Source organism: Strigops habroptila, chromosome 10, assembly GCF_004027225.2.
Source record: "Strigops habroptila isolate Jane chromosome 10, bStrHab1.2.pri, whole genome shotgun sequence".
Classification (NCBI taxonomy): domain Eukaryota; kingdom Metazoa; phylum Chordata; class Aves; order Psittaciformes; family Psittacidae; genus Strigops; species Strigops habroptila.
This window is the reverse complement of record NC_046359.1, coordinates 5121168-5142067: the sequence shown is the minus strand read 5'-3', so window position 1 is coordinate 5142067 and position 20900 is coordinate 5121168. Positions and strand designations below refer to the sequence as shown.

Genomic DNA, 20900 nt, shown 5'->3' with positions numbered 1-20900 from the left:
CATCCTCGCCCAGGTCAGTGTGTGCAGGTGACGGTCTCCACAGCTGTACCCAAGCTTTGGGACACCAGGCACTTCCATTTGAGATACCAGGCACTTCCAGTTGTGGGTCTGCATGTGCAAGAGGTTGGTTGGCTTCTGCCGCTTGTCACAGGCAAACTATTTACTAACAGGGGCGGTTCCAGGCCCCAAACCAGCATCTGTGTGATGTCGGCTGGTTATTTGCAGTCATAGGCATGTTTTGGTGAGTGTGGTGGACTGTTGGTGATGTCAGTCAGTGCCTCCTAAGGGACACAAGGCTGCTGAAAACACTAATGCTAACCGGTGCCTTTTAGAAGCACAGCCATCTCCAAATGGCTAATTGTTGCACTAACTGCTGACAGTTCGAAATATTTGCTTTCTATTTGGGTTCACCTCCCTGAAATCATTCACCCCCCTCCTCCTCAGAGGAAAAACCGATCGCATTCTGCTCTTTAATGCTGCAGATATACAATATTTATAATCGCCGTGTGCATGACGGGGCAATACCGCCTTTCCTTAACGAGAAAAAACCCATAAACCACCCAGAACGCGGCGTCCCTGGGGAGCCCCCGGGGACCGCCCTGCCGCGGGCACATGCCGCTCCGACAGCAGCGGAGCAGCCGCACCGGGGTGCCCAGAGGCTCCGCCGCTGGCACCGCAGCTCCCCCGGCGCACCCCACGCTCCCCACCGCGCTGCCGGTGCGGAGGGGCGGGCCGGGGAGGCAGCGGGCGGGCCGTGCCGAACCGAGCCGAGCCGTGCCGCCCCTCGGCTGTCCCCGCCCCGCGCCGGTCTGAGCCCAGCCCTCCCGGCGGCGGGGCCGGCTGCGCCGCTGTGCCATGCGAGGCTTTAAACGGCAGGTGCGGGGGAGCGAGGCAGACGCGCAACCGGAGGCTGCGGCGGCCCGGCGGTAGCGGCGGCGGGCGGGCGCCTTTCGGCTCGGCGGGAGCCGCGGCGGAGCGGAGCATGTCGGTGGCGACCGGGGGCAGCGAGGCGGCGGCAGCGGGCGGCGGCGGCGGGAACCGCGTTTTCTTCCAGAGCCCCCGCGGCGGCGGCGGGAGCGGCGGCTCCTCCGGCGGCTCCTCCCGGGAGGACTCGGTGTCGGCGGTGGTGCAGGTCCAGCAGCGGCGCCACCAGCAGGGGAAAGTCACGGTGAAATACGATCGGAAGGAGCTGCGGAAGCGGCTGGTGCTGGAGGAGTGGATCGTGGAGCAGCTGGGGCAGCTCTACGGCTGCGAGGTGCGGGGCAGGGACAGGGTAGCGGCTGCTCGGCGCGGCTGCCGCCACCATAGCCAGCTGTGCCCGCCGCTGCACCCCTCGTCCGCGGCATCCTCCTGCCGCCCCGAGCCGCGCTCCGGCCGCGGGCAGAGGAGGGCTGCCGCTGCCACCTCCAGATGACATTCCCGAGCCGCCGCCCCGCGCCTCCGCCGTGCCCCGCCGGCGGAACGGGGGAACGTGTCCCTTGTCCGGCAGAAAGGGTGACCCCCGTCCCCCCCCGACGTGAACGGGAGGGGAGGGCCCTTGGCGACCGGCGGCGGCTGCCACACGGCGGGTCCCAGCGGCTGCGGCAGGGCCGGGGGTGCGGGCGGCGCCGGGGCGGTGTTTGGGCGGGAGCCGCGGGCCACGGGCAGGGCGGGCCGGGGCGCGGCGGCGCCTTCCCCGGGATGGGGGCGGTCGGTCCCCCGATAGCAGCGAGCTGGCCCTGCGCCGGGCCGGAGGGGAGAGCGGGCTGCGGGGAACAAGGGGGAAGGAGGAGGAGGGAGCTGCGCGGCGGCAGCGGCTGCTCCGGGGGAAGGACCCCGGTGCGGGTACGGTCGCCGCTAGACCGTGGTTCGGTGTTACCCCGGCCCCAGGAGCGGGGTAGATAGTAGCCAGGAAATTACAGTTTGAGGATCATGAGGATGAAAATCGAAAACACTGGGGGTACGTGTGTCTAATTTGTAGGTATCAAGCCTGTTTTTCTGTTACTCTGGGCAGAAAGTGTTTCCAGGTGAACAGGAGGATTTTTCAAGATTATTCGAAGAAATAGTAACTGTTATCTTCTATATAGAAATGACAGTGTTGTAAGTAAAAGGAGTACCAGTACTTTGTCAAAGCTTCATTAGAAATGCAGATCTTCTAGTTCTCAGGGGATCCTGCTTTGAGTATTTACAGTTGTAAAGGATCAAACCATCTAAACTGAGGTTCACAGGTATTTTTCCAATCAGTAGTCTAATTTGCTTTTATTAGTGACTTTTGAAGTGAGTTTTGTTAAAGCCAAATGTGCATTTTGCAGTGAGCATCTCTGGAGCCAACATCTCACCCCAGGGTGCCCAGCTGCTCTGGAGCTGGGAAGGTGAGAGCTTGACAGTCCCGGAGGTGTGGATGTTTTGAGTGGATGTGAGGGCCTGAATAATCGGGCCTGAATATCTTACATATACATAATACAAGTGTTTAAGGAAACTTCCTTTTATCTCAAAGGCAGTTCATCAGAAATTTGTCAGAGGGCCTCATAAAAAATGTGCATGTGACAAGTTAAACCTCCTTAACTATTCACATCCATACTCCAAAGGAAGGAAAGATACAAACAGAAACTCTCGTTAAAAATAAACAGTTGTTACTCTTGGTGTGATTTGCCTCCCCAGCCTCATGAATACTTAGGCCACGTAGCCTGTAGGCTGCAGGGATTTCTCTGAGGTCAGAAGTACTTGTGACTGTTTGCATGAACTGATGGTTTTGTGTCTGTAAGAGCTGATAATGTGGTTACTAGCGGGCCTACTGGATCTGTTGCCTCTTGCTTGACTCCCGTTGTTCAAAACCAGCAGGCCTTTTTGGGCTGTGCGCTGGGTGCTCTTGGCATACAGAAGAATGTAATACAGGGACCAGGCTGAGGTTCAGAGGAACTATTGCTGCTCTTCACGGTATTCAAATAACTGGCTTGTTGGAGGAAAAAATCTTTTCATTTCTTGCCTTATTGTGGTTGCTACCTCCAACTGAAATAGAAGGTCTGCTTTAGAAGGAGGCCACCCTATTACGATGAGGACCTTATATGGCTGCATAAAAAGACAGTTTGGTTTCCGAGGCGACTTTTAGGAGGGAAAATGGTTTGACACATCAGATTAAAATGTTTCTAGCTTTGAAGGTTGAGGGCAAAATGTTTAAGTCTTCATTGCTGTTATGCATGAACTCTATCCAGTGTCAGCATGGATGACAGTAGTGAAAAGGTCAAGCAATTAATATGCTATCAGAATAAAGTTGAAGATGCATGATGAGTGTAGTGATTAAAGACAATAGCAATTTAATGCAAGATACTTTGCTTCAATCTGCTTGAATTACATTTAGGTTTACAGATGTAGCTCTCAGCCTGAAACTTAATCACCTATGCAGACAGTTAATAACCCTGTCTGAAGGCAGGTTAGGGGGGGTTTGGGAATTGCTTGCTTTGACTTCCATGGGAGATCTACCATCGCTTCCTGATGCGATGCCACTTAAGTTCTGAAACTGAAATCTTCCAGAATGTCAGAAATGGCCATCGAATTGCTAATCCTGGAAGAGCTAACTAGTGTTAGTGTTTCATTGCTGTTCTCCTTTGGAGCTCTGTTTCTAAGGAGCAACGTGCTTCATTCCTAGGAAGAGCAGAAATAAGTAGAGGGCATTTGCAGTGTGGTGCATTGAAAGTCTGCAAGAAGACCTGTGTGTTTCCTTGTGGGACTGCATAAAGGTAGTGCTTGCTCACTGTTTTCCATTTAAATAATGTTTTCTATTAAATTATGCTAAGATTCATTAGTAAGTGGATACTTGCAGAAAGATGCCCTTTATTCACATCTAAACGTGTATTCGTAGTCTGTTAAGTGCTTGCAAGTTAAGTCAGCTATAAGCCTGTTTTGGCTTGATGACAAGTTTTGGGAGACAAGGTTGGGACATACAGAGACAGGTTGGTTTGTGTTCATTTTCTAGTGGATCTTGTCTTTAGGAGTACACTTTTAATTTTAATAATTGGATGCCAAGCAGGATAGTGGTGTTGGGGTGGTGTTGGGGAAGTGGTTTGAGCTCTTTGAGACTATTTTTAATGCTGACCACAGATCTGCGCTACAAAGATCAGCTTTAGAAAGGTTACTTTCACATGATACAGATTTCAGAGATTAAAACTGGCTTGAGTGGTAAAGGGTTTCCAAGATAAAAAACTTTAGTAGGACCAGAGAGACTCATGTAGAATTTGTTTGGCACCGGAACCAGTCAGGCTGATGTACTCAGGTCAAGTGCTTCAGGTGAGTGTCAGTCTGGCTCTTTATTCCTGGAGCTGCTTTATTTAATAAAGTTTTATAACCTCTTTTTCTTTTTTCTCGTTTCTGTGAATGCTGGAACTGAGATTGTGGTCACCGATTGGTACATTAAAAATGCAGAGCCTTAATTGCAGGACTTGAACTGACTTCAGTGTTGACCTTTACTAGGTATCCTGTTTCTAAAACACAGTTTTTCCACAGATGCTTCATGTTTTGGTCGAAGTCCATTATTGGTTAAGAATTGCTAAATAATGCTGCACAGAACAGCCTACATCACCACTATTAATTCCCTAATGGTTTGCAACTTGTAGTTCAGCATGAAAGTGATGACAGTCTAGTTTTCCAGATGTATGATCTGTGTTGTGTGCACCTGCCAAAATTGAACAACTTTATATGAGAGAAAAAAAGGCCACTGCAGTTGTCCCCAGAAACCATTCAACCTTGGAGGTGAATTACTGTGCTCAGGGGTCCTGTCTGCTTGCAATTACAGCATTTGCTATAAATGGCAGAATGCTGATGGAATGAGTGCTTTGAGAGCAGACAGATTTTGCACAGCATTAGTAAACAAGGAAGAAAGATATTGCTTCTGCTATGGGTTTGATGATGAATATTTTTTAACATAGAGACTTGCACGTACAAATCAAATGAGCCCTTAGGCTTTGCACTCCAAAAGTTGAATATAAGACTTACCTTTAATGTGAGATACTGCTGAGCTTAGTTTGGTCATCAACTATTAGAGTGTGTCTACTCAGGTGTGGAAATCTGTGCTTGGCAAAGGATACGATGTTGGTCTGGAAGTAACAGGGAATTATGTTCAGGCTTACCTCTCTTCCATTCCAGTGCAAAATGCCCTGGAGTTCTGTTCAAAAGTTCAGCATAGAAGAAAATATAGCTAGAAGAGCTGCCCATAAAAGCCCCTCAAGCATTTCCTTTAAGAGTAGAAAGCCATGTCAGACTGAGAGCTGTCTTATGTAAGATTTTCTTCCACCTCCTGATGGCATGAAGGTCTGAAATGGATAAAGGATTTCATGGTGGCAGGGGCAGTCTTTGTCCATTAGCTTAAAAAAGAAAAAAGGTATTGGTGGGGTATGGAAGGGAGAGGAGCAATTTGACTTGATCCTGCATGGATTGAGCTCCCGTTCCCTGGGTGCTCTGTGACCGCAGCACTGGAGAACCCTCTCTTTGGCTGTCTTCCTGAAGCTGCTGGGATATGCTAGCAGTGACAGCTTGTCCCTAATATAGCATCAGAGAGTCTGTTGGTCTATATGCACTTCAGTTTGAACTGGCTGGTGCTAGGCAGGAGAAGGCAAAAGGAAGGCTCTTAATCTAGGCTAGAGGAAGAGATCACAAAAGTAAAACTTCCTAGCTTTCCCCTTCCCCTCCTGCTGCACAGATGTTTTGGCTGCGGTGGTAAAGCTAGTGGGAAGGTGTAAAAGGTGGACTGAGGGTTGTGGGGAAGGTGAGCGGTCTGTCTTGTCAGGCTTTTTGAAAAGGATGGGGTTTTACTAGAGGAGTTCTAGTCACTTAATTTGTGCAGAGCCCAGGGGTAGCTGCCTTGACTGTATTTTCAAAGCATTTTTCCAATACTGAATCTAGCTGCAGAATGATGGGTATTGATGGTCTACCAAGAGCAGTGCTGCACATGCTGAATAATGGCTGTACAGCACCTCGGTTCCTCTGTGCATTTGCACCCAAATAGGTATGTCTTGTGACTTGGTGGACTGTTGCAGCTGTTTCTCTCCCTGCTGTTTGGGACTGTATTTATATGGGGCACTGACCTTCTGCGCTGTATGGGCCACCTTCTGCAGCCCACCAGCGCAGGGTCAGTGGTTCTGCATGCCCCACAGAGCCTATCTGTCTGAGGCGGTTGCCATGGTTACCAGTGATCTGGTTTGCTCTGGGTATTGGAATAATGCTGAATAAAATGGTGCAAGGACTTCAGGGCCAAATGCCTTCCTCTCCACACCCCACACATCCCGGCCTTTCCAAAACAGCCTGGTCAGCATGCTGCAAAGGCTGCCATGAAGTGATGTGGACCTGATGCTATGATCAGGTACTGCTTATTCCTCAGGCGAAGGTGAGGTAATGCTTGAAATTCATTATTCATTTCTGAGAAAGGCCTTTGGTAAGGAAATCCACTGAGCAAAACACTACTGAAACAAACTTTTGCCGACTGTCTGACTCTTTGAATAGACTTCCTCTAACTTGGACGAAGATCTCACAATGGCAATTGCACATGGGCTCCTTTCTAAATGGATTAAAAGTGGAAGGAGACTGAGAGGGGTCTGAGAATTAGAAAGTGACACTCCTTAAAAGGGTGCAAGTCAGTAGGAAGTGTAATAAGGGATTTCCTTCTTCAGGAAATTGTGTGTTACATTCTAGATGCGTTCTTTACTAAAGTACTTGGAGGTCCATCAAATGGATTAGAAATGTATTTGGATTATTTCTTTTGGACAGCTATTACAGATGTCAGATCTCCGTGTTGCATAGCATGAACTTTGGAGCACTTGCTTGAGGGCAGGGATGCTGCTCAGTATACCCATATCAGTTGAAGGGTTGCTCTGATTGGAGACCTACAAAGGCCATGGGCAACACCGGTGTAGCAAAGGCTTTTATATCATGTAGCAATCACAGTAAAGCATTTGAATCCCAAAAGTAGAAAATAGGAAGCCCAAAATGATGTCTAAAATGCATGCTGCTGCTTTCACAGAACAAGTGGGTTTAAGTACGTGTGGGGGTGCCAAGCACCCAGCAGTGGTGAGGCCAGAGCCTTTTGTCTCTAAGTGTGCTACTTAAACTCTGATCTTTGGTTCTAAAGACCCTAATCTAGTAGGAAATGTTCTGCTGTTCAGCTATTTTCCTCCTTTTTAAATGCAAAATTTGCACTACGTCTGAAAAGAATTCAAGAGAGAAGTTCAGCAAAGCCAAGTGCAAGATCCTGCACACGGATCAGAGCAGTCCCAAGCGAATACAGACTGGGCAGACAATGCCTTGGTAGCAGCCCTGAGGAGAAGGGTTTGGGGATTGATGAGAAGCTCAACATGAGCCAGCAGTGTGTGCTTGCAGCCTAGAAATCCAGCCGTATCCTGGGCTGCATCAAAAGGAGCGTGACCAGCAGGTCGAGGGAAGTGATTCTTCCCCTTTACTCCCCTCTCATGAGACTCCACCTGCAGTACTGCCTTCAGCTCTAGGACCCACAACGTAAGAGGCACCTGGACCTGTTGGAGTCAGTCCAAAGATGGCCCACAAGGATGATCAGAGGGCTGGAGCACCTTTCCTGTGAAGACAGGCTGGGAGAGTTGGGCCTGTTCAGCCTGGAGACGAGAAGGCTCTGGGGACACCTTAGAGCAGCCTTCCCGTGCCTGAAAGGGGCTTGCAAGAAATCTGGAGAGGGAATTTTTACAAGGGCATGTAGTGATAGGACAAGAGGGAATGGCTTCAAGCTGGAAAAGGGTAGATTTATATTAGATTTTAGGAAATAATTGTTCACTATGAGGGTTGTGGGGCACCGGAACAGGTTGTGGCTGCCCGATCCCTGGAAATGTTCAAGGCCAGGTTGGATGGGGCTTTAAACCCCAACCTGCTCTAGTGAAAGGTATCCCTGCCCATGGCTGGGGGTTTGGAACTGGATGGTCTTTAAAGTCCCTTCCAACCCAAACCATTCTAAGAAAATTATTTTTCCACTGCTTGAGCTTTGTATAGTTCTGGACATAATCTCTGTACTGGTCATGGTTTCATATTAAGTAGCAGCAATATTCTTGACTGATAATTTAGAAGCTTTGCAGCATAAATCTTCATTTTCCATCAGCTATTCCATAGCAAATCTTTTGTTCTTTCCCTCTCTGTTCAAGATTCAACTGGTCTCTGCTGAAGTGGTAGGTGTGGTTGTTTTATAACAAGGCAAAGAAATAATTGATTGCTTACATCACTTGGATCTTTATAATTGTACTTGTTATAAACAGTAGCTTCCAACCGTTGTGGCTACAAAAGCTCTTCTGCCTTTAGGCAAATTGCTTTACTTGGAGTCAGTGCTTGATTATCCAGGGTAACAAGGGTAGGGAGGGGGTAAAAGAGAGAACATGGGCACAATGGAAGAAAACATGGAATAAAAAAAAATCAATTGTAAACTATGCTGCCAAATCATGCAGTGAACACACAGCTGAAGGAGGAAGTGGGGGAATTGGTTATTGATCTACCCCTTTTTCCCACTCAAGTTCATCACAAACTCATCTACATTGCTTTTGGACTTGAGTCTAGCTTGGATGTGTCTGTACTTGTAGTACAATTAAACTACAACATGGATGATCTATCCACAGATGACTGGGAGCTGGTTGTATTGCTCTTTGTTGAAGATGTTGGGCTGATGTGCACTGCTGGTCCCTTGTCCCCTGTGTTCTGACAGAGTGGGATCTCGCCTGTTATCTTCATAGTTTTTCATTAGCTGATCTAAACTGTGCTATGGAAGCAAAAGCCTGTAACAAAAATAACCCTGTTTAAATGAGGAAAATATGTATTTCATGGCACATCTGCCTGTTCTTAAAAGGCATAGGGGATGTTTCTAAATAGGTATTGTATCTAAATAAAAGTATGTTCTACATGAAGTAAGACTTTATTTCACAAGTAGTGAGATAGTTTAGGGTTGTCGTGATACTAAACTGATTTTCTACGGATTCATGCCTTGCAAAGGCTTTCGGAACTCCTGATTGCATTCTTGTAGTTCTCCCTCTAGATTAGCTTATGCCCAGCCACTTAAAAGGTACTTTACTTGGCCCCAGATCCAACAGAAGAAAACCCTGAACAAAGCCCTGAGCAACTTTGTAGAGCATATTCATGTACAGGATGTGTGTAAGGCAGTTCTCTGAGAGTACAGGAGACGCTGATGAAAAAATAAGCTATCCCACCTCTAACTTGATTCAGCCTGAATTATGGTCACCTTGTCTCTTGTCACCACAGGTGATAAAGCAGCAGCAGCAATATCAATCCATTCTTCCAGCAGCCTTATGTCTTGCCTGCAGTATAAGAAAGCTAAGTTCTCATTTTTCCCTTCCCTTTTTATTTCCCTTCCCTACATCTAACTCCAGAAACTTCTATTCGACAGCAGAAATTGAGTAGGTTAGACATAGCCATCCATCTGTGTCACTGCAATTTTTGGCTGCCTGTCGTAAAACATTGGCAGCTCCTTTTGCTGTCCCCTCATGTGACACTTGGAGTTATGGAAGTCAAGATTTCTAGAAGTTACTGATGTTGGGGAAGAGGGGATAAAATCTTAATTGTATGCAGTCCATGCAGCAGCAATATGACTATTTCAAAGGTAAAATAAATTTAGTCTGTTAAAGATCTTTTTCTTGGTACAAGGAATCGTTTAGGCAGAGGTACACACTGAAACAAATCAAATCTTCTTTGAAGTGATAAGTATTTAATTTTGAGGATCACATTTGAGTAGCAGAACTGTTACCTTTTTATTTTTTTCCCCTTAGGGAGCATGATATCTATTCTAGGAACCAGTTCAACATGGTATCTTAAACTGTTTTCATGGAACACACAGATCACAGCCCCAGAAGGCATCTTGTATCTTTTCAATCCATGTGATGTTTATCAGTAGCACAAATCCAGTGGATCTAAACCAAGAGAAAAATCATAACATGTACTATAGGTCTTTAATTATTAGAATGCTGGTAGCTTAATTAATTCAATACTATTCAGCATGTGGAGCAAAGCTGGTACAAAAGATAGCATTAACTTAGTGGCCTAATGGGAAGTAATAAGTAAGTAAATGGCTAGCTTGTGCAGGGGTGCTAGTCTACAGGTCACACTTCCAGTGGTGACTGAGAAGAGCTCACCATTCTGAGTGTGCTGCCAACAAAGGGATCGCACACTTCAGTCCTCTGTGTTGGACTTCATAAATGCAAATGATGGCACAGTCAATACCTAATGAAGATCCTCTTACCACACTGTCTTAATAGGATTACTTCCCAGAATACAGATTTGGGAAGAATCTCCTAGGTCATAGGGTCTGCTTTCTCATTTGCAGATAAGCTCTTTGCATTTGATATAATTTTTTTTTTTAATGGAGTAACTCAGTTATATGATGTTTCTTTCCACATTATTTTATAGATTTAAATATACCTTTTAAATCTTTTAGACACTAGGCTCTTTTCCACCCCCTTCATAAAATATATGAAGACATAGACAAAAGTCCAGGGCTTGCTTGGGATGGGCTTGTCTGGACTTTCACCATGGGATGGAGAGTAAATAGTTTGTAAATGTACTTTACTGCCTGTCTTTACTCTGGACGTTATTGGGCTCAAGTGATGACCATAGTAGAGAGGCAGAAGTATCAAGACAGTGATTCTGCTGCAGGTCACTTATTACCTTATAATAGAATCTGTCTTTTGAGTAGATGTCTGCAGACTCTAGGAGAAATATGCTCACTAATATTTCATGGAATTAATTTATAGGTACTTGGAAAATATATGATGTTAGCTGCTGTTAGATGTCTGATCCTAACTTATTTTAGCACTCAAATGATAACTTCTTTGAGGTATGTATCTAAATTAACTCTAGTGTGGTACAAATTATCTGTTCTACTTTAGGTGACTGATCTGTAACACTGACACATTTACTTTAAACACAAAGAATGCTTTACATTTTAAAAGATAATGTATGAAATGCATACTGCATTTTTTGTCAGAAAAGAAATCCAGATGTTCTGGAATAAATTCTTGGGTCTCTCTGTTTTTGTTACACTGGTAGTAATCATGTCATTTTGGGCTTACTGTCAAACTTTGTATTCTCGTTTCAGGTGCACTGAGGTAAAACTGGTTAGTCTTCTTTCTAAGAAAGTTAATGAAACTCCCTAAATTTGGATTATGGTTGAAATTTTCCTCTTAATATTGAAAACTGAATCCTCTCTGAGTGGAGAAACAAGTGTGGGGAGGAGGGCTTGTGGGAACTAGCTCACTGGCAGTCAGAAACATCTCAGCTACACCTGTCACTGTTTACTAGTTTACTAGTCTGCTTAGCTAAATCTTTAATTGACTTGCTTATAGGTATTCAGCTGCTATTTGTTTATCAAGACCAAACTCTTAGAAGATTTGCTTTAGTGTCTTGAATTAATTTTGGTAACCAAAGAATGCACTTATACAAGGAAGCAAGATACCAGTCCTTCACTTCATAATCTGGAGGCTGTCTTGTCTCACGTTGCTTGCAACAGAGTCTTCAGGGACTACTTCTGTAAAAGTAAACACCTGAACAACCTCTCCCTTTTGTCTTCTCTTTCAGTAGGTCTCTGAACAGTCTTTTCCTGGTCACTTTTTTTTTTAAAGCTTATATGAAACTTCACCTTAAAATAAGTAATGACTACATTTGATATTACAATTGTTAGGTCTTACTCTTGATTAGTAGTTTGCAGTGCACTGAATGTAGTGAGTGGAAGGAGGCAAAATACCAAAATACATTTTTGGAAATTTGACAGAAGCAGCACTGGAATCAAACAGGGGTCCCATACAGTCTTTAGCTCCCTTCTTCCACGGTTTGTCATCCTTGGTGGGATAGTCACAGCAGATTACCCCACTTCCTAGATCTGGAGCTGTTTGTTGAATTCATTTTAAAGATCCCTCAGGCACTCTTCTATCTTTTCACAGTCCAGGGACTTGCCTGGGGAGTGAAGTTGCGTCTCTGGCCCCTGGGGAAGAGGAGTGTCTGCTTTAAAGCGTGTTAGAACTCCTGCTGATGTTTCTTGACACCAGTGGAACAGAGCCAGAACGCATTGACTGCCAGTCTCTGGCCTGCCTGCTGCTCAAAATTAGTGTTTTGGGGAGGGAAAGGTCTAGCAGTCAACACTGTAGATAGAGCACAGTGCTTATGTCCAGGCACCACTTGAAGAAATGACTTACTACAAACCATGAGAAGCTCTCCAGATCTCTTGAAGACTAAGTTTCTTCAACACGATTATTACATTGCTCCTAGATTCTGCAGAATGCAAGAGTACTTGTTTTGGTACTACTGAATAAAACATTCCCCACCACCCCCAGAAGGCAGACTTCTTGTCTCCCATGTCAAATCTGACAGGAGCTAATACTTCTGACTAAAGAAATATTGACATTTGAAAACTGTCTCATATTCCAACCAATAACCCACTAATTGGCTGGTAAGGCAAAAATGCGGTGAGAAGACCATGAGTGTGTCAGATGCTTGATGTACCCATACTGTAGGACTTTTATGGCAGAAGTCAATTTACACACAGCTTCTCAGCATAGAAAAATCAATACTGGAGAGTAACTGATTATTTTTCAGGGCTGCTGAAGCTGAGAGCCATTTAGAGGCTTCGCTATTGCACGTGCTCTTTCCTTGTGTTCTTTCAAGTGATCTGATAGAGTAATTAATCCTCGAAGTGCCCCAAGAGGCAAACCTACTTAATTGCGCTGCTGTTTAGCCTAAATTCCCAGAGTGCGGAGGGCCTGGTGTTGATCCTGTTTGGTCAAAATGTTTTCTTAAAGCGTGTTCCTTGAGTCTTTTTCACCTCCACTATTAAAAGAAAGCAATCAATCTGTCAAATTTGACCTAGCATGGAGTGGCCTTGGTGATTGGGGTCATGCTAGGAGAGTGTGGCACCACCATGGTGTGAGTGAAGGAGAAAACTGCTGATGAATCTCAGGGCTCCTCTGAGGTGCTAGGTCAGCACTTAAGAATCTTAAGCTAGTTCTGTATAAGTTTCCATTTCCCTTTCAGAAAGGAATAATCTTTCCAGAGGCCAGAAAGTCAGTTCCAAGCATGGTATGTGCTTTCCAAGTAAAGCTGAATTAGCGTGGAAATGCAAGGATCAGATGTGGTAATCTATAACTGTAGAAAATGCCCTGTTAGTTCCTCCCATGTTGTCTAACTGCGGAGTTCAGAGCACAGTCAAACTTTGCTTCCATGCAGCTCAGCTTGCGCTAGGGGTGTCCTGTGACTGCTGTGTGGAAAGTCGTTCCACTGATGTAATCCTCAAACTACCTGATGGCTTAACTTCTGTGCCTCTCAAGGATGACTGTGTAACAGTGATTTAGCGTACAACATGTATTTGCTAATACCGAGCTATTTCTGCCCTGTGTGAAAGCGGGTGATGAAAAAAACCATGATGTGTCCTTCCTATCTGCTTTGGAGTGTTTTGTTTAACAGAAGTGACAACTAAGCATAGACTTAGCATGTCCTATTTTTATGTTGGGAACACAAGGCATTTGCTTCGGAGATAGCACTTGGTTTTTAACAACTGTCTTGCTGAGGTTGGATTCATGTCATGGGTATGATTAGGAAGTGCTGAATGCTTCTCTCTTACTCTGCTCGGTGTAGCTTGTGATCAATGCCTCTTTTTCACTTAGCAATTTCACACTCTAGTGATTCCTTTAGACTTCTGTAGAGATGCACAAATTAGACAACAATTCCTTAACCAGCACATTATGGATATTTTTGGATGAGCTGAGGTTGTTTTGACAGTTCAGTTATGAAAACAGTAAAATCCCAGTGTTAGTCCTAAAGAAGGCTAAATGAAGTCTAAACCTTAGTGTGGCTGAACTCTATGCTTACTAATGACCCTGCAGTTGCAGAGTGCAAGATTCTTTCCTTTCTCTGCGTAATAAGCAGAGGTGTTTATTTTTTTAATGAACATTATGGCTGAATGGAGCGCCTGATGTGCTGTATTATTGGCAGTTCTTTTTGGGGAAATGGGTGTTTTGATGTCCTAAAATCTTTTAATCGCATCTTCTCACCAATTGATTTTATTCCATGTTGTGATAAAGACAATAGAAAGCTGCAGCCATCGTTACAGGAGATTGACTTTTATTATCAATGTTAAGGGCACCATGAAGTGTAGAGTTCTCAAAATTCAGAATCTCGTGGCATATAGTCTTGTATTTCTTGTGGTGTTTGTTTTGCATAATTTAGTAGCAGTGGCATGAACCCCAGAAACTTGCTGCCCCACCTTGTGTCTTGCCCACACCTCCACCTGCTGGCTGCATCCCTGCTTTTACTGCCTGTGGCTCTGTGATAATTTACTCTCTTAGGATGCATACCACAAGGCACATCTCCTGCCTTGAGAACTGCTCTGAAATTTAAGTGCTTGAGAGGATGGAGTGGTTGGGAACTTTTGGAAACCCTTGACCTAGAAAATGCAAAAGCTGCAGTTGTTAACAGGGCTCTGAGGAGATGGGGATTTTCCCGCCCTTCTTCCGCTTACTTCTCCACTGCTAGCAAGTGGAGATCAAGTTCTGTGCTTTCCTAAACACTGTGTCTTTAGCTAGTGGAGAGCAAATACTCCTCTCTCCTCTAGAGCTTGCTTCTGTGCACCTCTATAATAGGCGGTAGAAGGATATCCACTACCTCTGAACCAATGGGAAGTGTTGGGTTAACCAGGGCCAGGTGGGAAAGAGAAAATGGAAAGTTGGGTGGACCTGGAGAGGCGGAAGTAAGGTAGAGATGGTAGAGTGCGTCTAGAAGGCATATGGTAGGTTGCCTGCTTTGTCTCAGTTTTTCTGTGTTATTTCATTAGTGTGTGATTTTTATCTAGGTATGTGGGTATATGTCTCCTTGCCTAAACTCTGCTGGCTTGCTTCTAGCAGCAGGAATATGGGCAGTAGAAGATGCCAATTTGATAAATATAAGTAATTATTCAATAATCTGCTTTCTTCCTGTGCCTGCAAGTCCCTGGTCCAGCTTGTCCCTTTCTGTCCCCAATGTTTCAAAAGTTTCTAAGAACTTGTCCAGTGTTTGTTGTAACTTGTGCATCGGATCTGGGCAAGTGTCTTCAGGTGCACTTGTGTAGTTGCCACCTCACTCCAAGCCTATTGCCAGTGGATGAAATGGTCTTTGTAAATGGCTTTTCCTCAGACTTCCCTGGGCTGACAGGTGTTTAGTAAGACAAATTGTTTACAGCTACAAAGAGTTTCTCATGCAACAGAAACCACCAGGTCCAAATGTCCAAATATAGGTACAGGCTATAGCAAAAATGAAATAATAGACAGTTTTGAGCTGATGTTCTGCACTTTGTGCCTCATAGAGGCATGTTATAAGGCAAATTTTTAATAGAAGCATTTTTCTACTTGCTGAGCCTGGTTTAACACTCAGCTAATTTTAGTAGTCCAGCTATGGTGCAAACAGTGTTTGAGACTAATGTTGAAAGACCCTTATTTTTTGTGACCTGTTCACCCTGTCAATGGCATTTGCTGTTATTCCAGACTACCTCTATTTTCTCATCCTTCTGACTAAAAAAGAAGGAAAATCTTTACAAAAAGGCAAAACTTGGACTATACACGCAATTATTTTCACAGTGCTGAACAGGAGCACTAGGGCTGTGCTTCCGAAACATTGCAGGAGACTGGCTGGCAGTGCCTTGAAAAAGCAGGTTTCTTCCCTTCTCATTTTCACAGCTGCAGTGTTAAACATAAAAGCAGTGAAGGTAGAGTGTGTCTGACTCTCTCCTCCCACGCTAGCTTGTTTTTCATGTTGACTGCATCCTGTGTGATTGTTTGTTTCAGCAGTAATCCAGGTTTCTGATTTTTTTTTTTTTTTTTTTCCTTTTTTCAAGTGGTCGGTTGACAAATCAATGTGAATAAAGTCGTATTAAAACTTAGCCTGGGAATTTCTTGCCCCAAAAGACAAAATACACAGATAAGGCAAAAAGAAGAGAAGCCATCTGTGAGCTAGCAAAGGCTGGCTCACAGAGGAGCTGTACGCAAGGTAGTTAGCTTTCAGATCTGCTGCTGTAGGTGAAGAGTCTTTGCTTGCTGCAGGGTAAGGAGAAGGGGAAGAACAATAGCAAGCAAAGGATGTGTGTTATAGGAAGGGAATTAACATATGCAAAGACATGTCTATTTGGTATTACTCTGTCTTAGTCTTTGAGATGCTGCAGGTAATAAGGTATGGAGTGGAAGCTGGGGGAAAAGGGATCATGATCTCTTCTCTCTTCTTCTAATTTATGAACCCTCCCCTCTTAAATCTTGTAATGCTCGGTGTGGAGCAGCAGTGATGCTGAAGCCGACTTCTGGTCAAAATACGGCTGCAGAGGCAATGGTACTGCTGATGAGGCTGGCTGGCAGCAAAGGAAGGAAAACCTGAGCACCCTTCAGAAATGAGGAAGGTCGCAGAATCATAGAATTGTTTAGGTTGGAAAAGACTTTTAAGATCAGAGTCCAACCATTAACCTAGCACTGCCAAGTCCACCACTAAACCATGTCCCTAAGCACCACATCTTCATGTCTTTTTTTAAATACCTCTAGGGAGGGGCCCAGAACTGAACACAGTATTTGAGGTGCGGCCTCATGAGTGCTGAGTATGGGGGGGGGGACAATGAGTTGTGGCCCAAATGCAGGACCTGGCACTTTGCCTTGTTGAACCTCATACCATTGGCCACAGCCCATTGATCCAGCCTGTCCAGATCCTTCTGCAGAGCCTTCCTATCCTTCAGCAGATCAACACTCCCACCCAACTTGGTGTCATCTGCAAACATACTGAGGGTGCACCCTGGCCTTTCATCCAGGTTGTTGATAACCAGACATTAAATAGAACTGGCCCCAGTACTGAGCCCTGGGGAACACCACTGGTGACCAGCTGTGGTCAGCAGCCCTGCAGCTGGCTCCCCAGTGCAGGGCAGGATGTGTTTCTTATTTGAGGTCAGCTGGGGATGCCTCTGCTGCTGGCTGCAAAAATGGTATTTGCTGAGAGATCTTGCTTTTCACTGTCTGTGTTACGCAGTGTCTCTCAGTGCTGTGCAGGGCTCAGGCGCAGTGTGCTCATGTTGTGCCTGTATCATGCGAGTTGCCTGGGCAGGGCCTGGCAGCCACGTTCCGTCCCACCGTGGGATGCTGGGAGCAGTCCCAGGAGCACGGGGGCAACCTCAGCCCTGGGAATATTCCTGGGGACTGGCCAAGGCCAGGCCAAGATGTGGGCTCAGCACAGCAGGGCCATGGCCAGGCAGGGCTGTGGGGAGCTGGAGACTGGCCCTGCTGTAGCATTGTTGGGTCAGGGGTGATGGCCCCAGGGGACTTACATGGGGCCTTGCCCTGGCACTTGAGTGATTTTTGGCTTTGGGACTGGCTCACCTGTGAGCAAAGCTCACTTTAGGCTACATTCTTCTAAAAGCCTGTAGTCCTGGGTATTTCTTAAAGCTGTCAAGGGCAAATGTGGGAATTTTTGCCTTGTGGGGAGACCTACAGGTCCGGAAAACAGGTGGTAATGTAGGGGTGTGAGTTGTGCTAATGTGCGTGCCAGAGACTGAGTGCAGATGTGGCTGCAGATCCAGCTGTGTTGTCATAACCAGAGTGGCCGCATGGAGCATGATGAGAAGGTGTGTGTCACACCATTAATTTAGTTTCTATGTAAAGGCTCATTTTTGAAGCACCTTTGTTCAGCCATGAAAACCATTTAAATGTCAATTTCTGGAGCGACATTTCTTATCTTAATTTTCTTATATCACAACAGTTTGATATGCTGGAAGATTCTGCTTGCCACAGACTCTAGGTGCTGAGGATGAAATAGCAGTACAAGGGAGAGGAGGGGCAGGTTAAGCCCAGAGCCATGAATGCTGTGTGTAGGGACTGCCGTCCTGCTGGAAACTGGGGGCTGGCTGGAAGCGTTAGAAGGAGGAAGGATGGTGAGAACCTGAGTACCGTTTCTGATCCATTATTGCTACGTAAGTCGGCCATTCAACCCGCGCTCCTGTCACTTTTTCATGGAAGTGCACTGTCAGATAACACACGATAAAAGGAAGTACAGGAACTGATGACTTTTCCAATTGTATCTTCATAATGTTCAGAGTACTGCTTGACCTGCAAAGGTTTCTGCAAAAATTCATGTAGCTAAGGGAAAAACGAGTAAACTCATTGGGTAATAGTTTCTTTGCAGCAATGTAAACCAGTCTTGGCTGCTGTTGTGTTAATAGTTGCCTTAAAGAAAACTATCAGCAGGCTAATGGCAGCCGTGAAAAGAGAAACTTCCATTGCTCCATCCTATTCATCTCCAAAGGGATGAACATTTCCAATCCTAATGATCCATTTAACTGCTAGTATTAAGCATACCTCAAGAAAAGTTATATGCAGTTAAAAAGGGAGAAGCCTGTTAATGTAATATTGAGGCTGTGTGATTCAAGACAGTAAAACAACTGGAAGATAGATTTTTTAAAACTGAGGTTAGTTTTAATTTGACTCTCACAGGATTTTATTCTTCCCATTTCCCAGATATTTACATTGCTTTAATTCTGAAGCACAGTCAGCCTCAAGTGCTCAAAGGTTAATGAGCAAAGCTTCAGAACTAAGGGCTAGCTAAGTATTTCCTCCACGTCAGAAATGGAAACAATCACTTTATGAGTTCCCAACGTCACACACATACGTCATGGCAAGATCCTACTACAAGACTGTTGGACTCATTCATCTAGTTTAACTGCAGGATTATCTTCATTTACTCTCTGTAATTCCTGTTTCCTAAATATAGATCTCTTCACTCTTTCAAAGAACAGACTTCCTTGTGAATTGTAAACTTCCGCAAGCCCTGGGTAGCAGTCTTGTAGTGTACGAATGAGTTTGGTGTTCAGTTGTCATGTTTCTTCTGTGTGCAAGGTAGCCTGTCATGTAAAACACAGTCCACCTGCTCTACGTCTGGCTAACCTGGGCTCCCAGACCTGCGCTCTAAGCAGCATACATCACTGTGTACCTAGGCACTTTGGTTCCATATGTCCGTTGCTAGGACTGCTGGTGTCTTACTCCTGTAGTTTTTTTGCCGCAGTAGACTGAGCTGCTCTTGATTTCCCAATGAATTGTGGGGCCTTGTCTGTCCTTGGGGCATTTTTTGAAGGGGAAGGGAAGAAGATATTATGGGAAAGCATCAAATGACTGAAATTGCTTTAGGGCTGTAATCAAAGGGCTATAATCATCAAAAGGTGGAAGAGTACCAGCCCACGAATAAGCAGTGGTGGGGTTTTTGCATGTAGCTCCAAATAGACCAGGGTGGCTGGGGGTGGAGCGCTGAGTGCATGGTGGACTACTTGTGTGGGTAGAAGCTCATTAGGAGCAATGCATGAGTAAAGGCCAAAGCTGACTTGCTATTAAACAAAGTGCTAAAAGAAGGCCAGAGTACCTTCTTATGAATAATAATAAAAGAAAAAAAAAAAATCAAACAAGACAGATACCATTGCCTTGGCTGCTAGAGCAATGTGGAGATGCTTTGGTGTAAAACTTTGGCCCAGTGTTCAAAACAACTCTTATCACCTGAGCCAGATTGCCAGGTCGAACATGTATACAACATAAGCCACCAAGCTCTGTTTACCAAGGGATGAGTAATTTACCCTCTTGGCTTGTTCCTCTGAATCATCTTTGTAGATTGGAAGCTCAACCAGCTGTTATTTCTCCTGTGGAACTATCTGAAATATTTCAGGATTTCATGTGAATGTTCCCTATTTGAGTGCATACATTATGGATTCTCATGAATTATAAAAAGTAGTTCATTTTTTCTCTGTACTTTTTGCTTATTTGTTAAGAGCAACAACATGTAGGGACCTAAAACTTAACCTGCTTTCCTTACTGTCTTTGTGTAAGTAGGTGATCCAGAGCTACATCTGAAACCACAGCAGGAAATGAGTTCTGGTCTGTGTAGAAACTAGGTGAAATTTATGTCCTAATTTTTCTAATTAAGTACAGAATTGTTTAATTCCTTTGGATTGCAAAATGGTTTTGCAAGTTCGTGTATTCTGGTTTTGAATATTTTTGTGTTACAAAGTGTCTTACGACTTGGCTTGTCTTTGTTCAATGGTAGATGCCAAAGGCATTATATGAAGGATCTCCAGCATTTTAAAGTGGAATACACTTAAGAGTACTCTTGGCACAGCTCATTTCCAGCTTACAGCTGTAGGTAATGGGGATTTTAAAGGAATATTGGATATGTCAAATTTTAGTGAGTGACAGTGGATTCTGCCACCTTCTTTTAAGTCTCTTTCCCACAGACCAGTTAAAAAGCTTGGGTTAGACTCTTTCCTGGTCATAAAATACTCTCTGGATTCCTGTACTCTGCTGTGCTGAAATGACCAGACGATGGCTGCTGTGCCTGTTCCATATTCAGTAGACTTTATCTTGTGAACTTGTTAGGAAGGTAGCACTGCTTATTATGAATGCTGGATCTGGTAGGGTCCTGACTCCTGTGTTTGGCACCATGTGTGCAGAACTGGACCCTTAGTGGTTTATCTAAGCTGCCTGTGGGAGGAATATGGGTGCAGTGTCCTTCACACATACCTTCTACAAGCTGTGAACATGAGTTTGAGGGGATTACTCCATTTTCTTTTCCAAACCATCTGGGCTTGAAAGTATTTGAGGAAGATTAAAAGTAGCTATTTGGTAGCTTTGGGCAATAATGAGAAAGTGGGATCCTTTAACAGTGTCCGGATGTAGTTACTTTAGCAACAGCTCAATGTTCTTCTCTATTTTCAGAAAATATTTCTTTCTCCCCCAATCCTTTAGGTTGTCTTCGAGCCAGCAGATAGAGACCTCTTAAATGGCCCAAGCTGTCCAAGTCCTCTGTCACAGGAGGGAGTCAGATGTTTCTTAAACTGTTACTCTGACAGTGAAGTTCAGTAAAGAGCATCATGCAGGGGCGGAATGTGCGGT

General features: G+C 44.9%; 1 protein-coding gene across 1 annotated transcript in view; it reads left to right on the top strand.

The window, feature by feature from the left end:
• Positions 1 to 613: 613 nt before the first annotated feature.
• The window catches only part of PPP1R14C (protein phosphatase 1 regulatory inhibitor subunit 14C), a 55092-nt gene continuing 34805 nt past the window's right edge, over positions 614 to 20900 (top strand). The window contains exon 1 of the mRNA XM_030499719.1: positions 614 to 1255. Coding sequence (XP_030355579.1) covers positions 983 to 1255 — 273 coding nt within the window. The 5' untranslated portion in view covers positions 614 to 982. The remainder of the gene's footprint in view (positions 1256 to 20900) is intronic.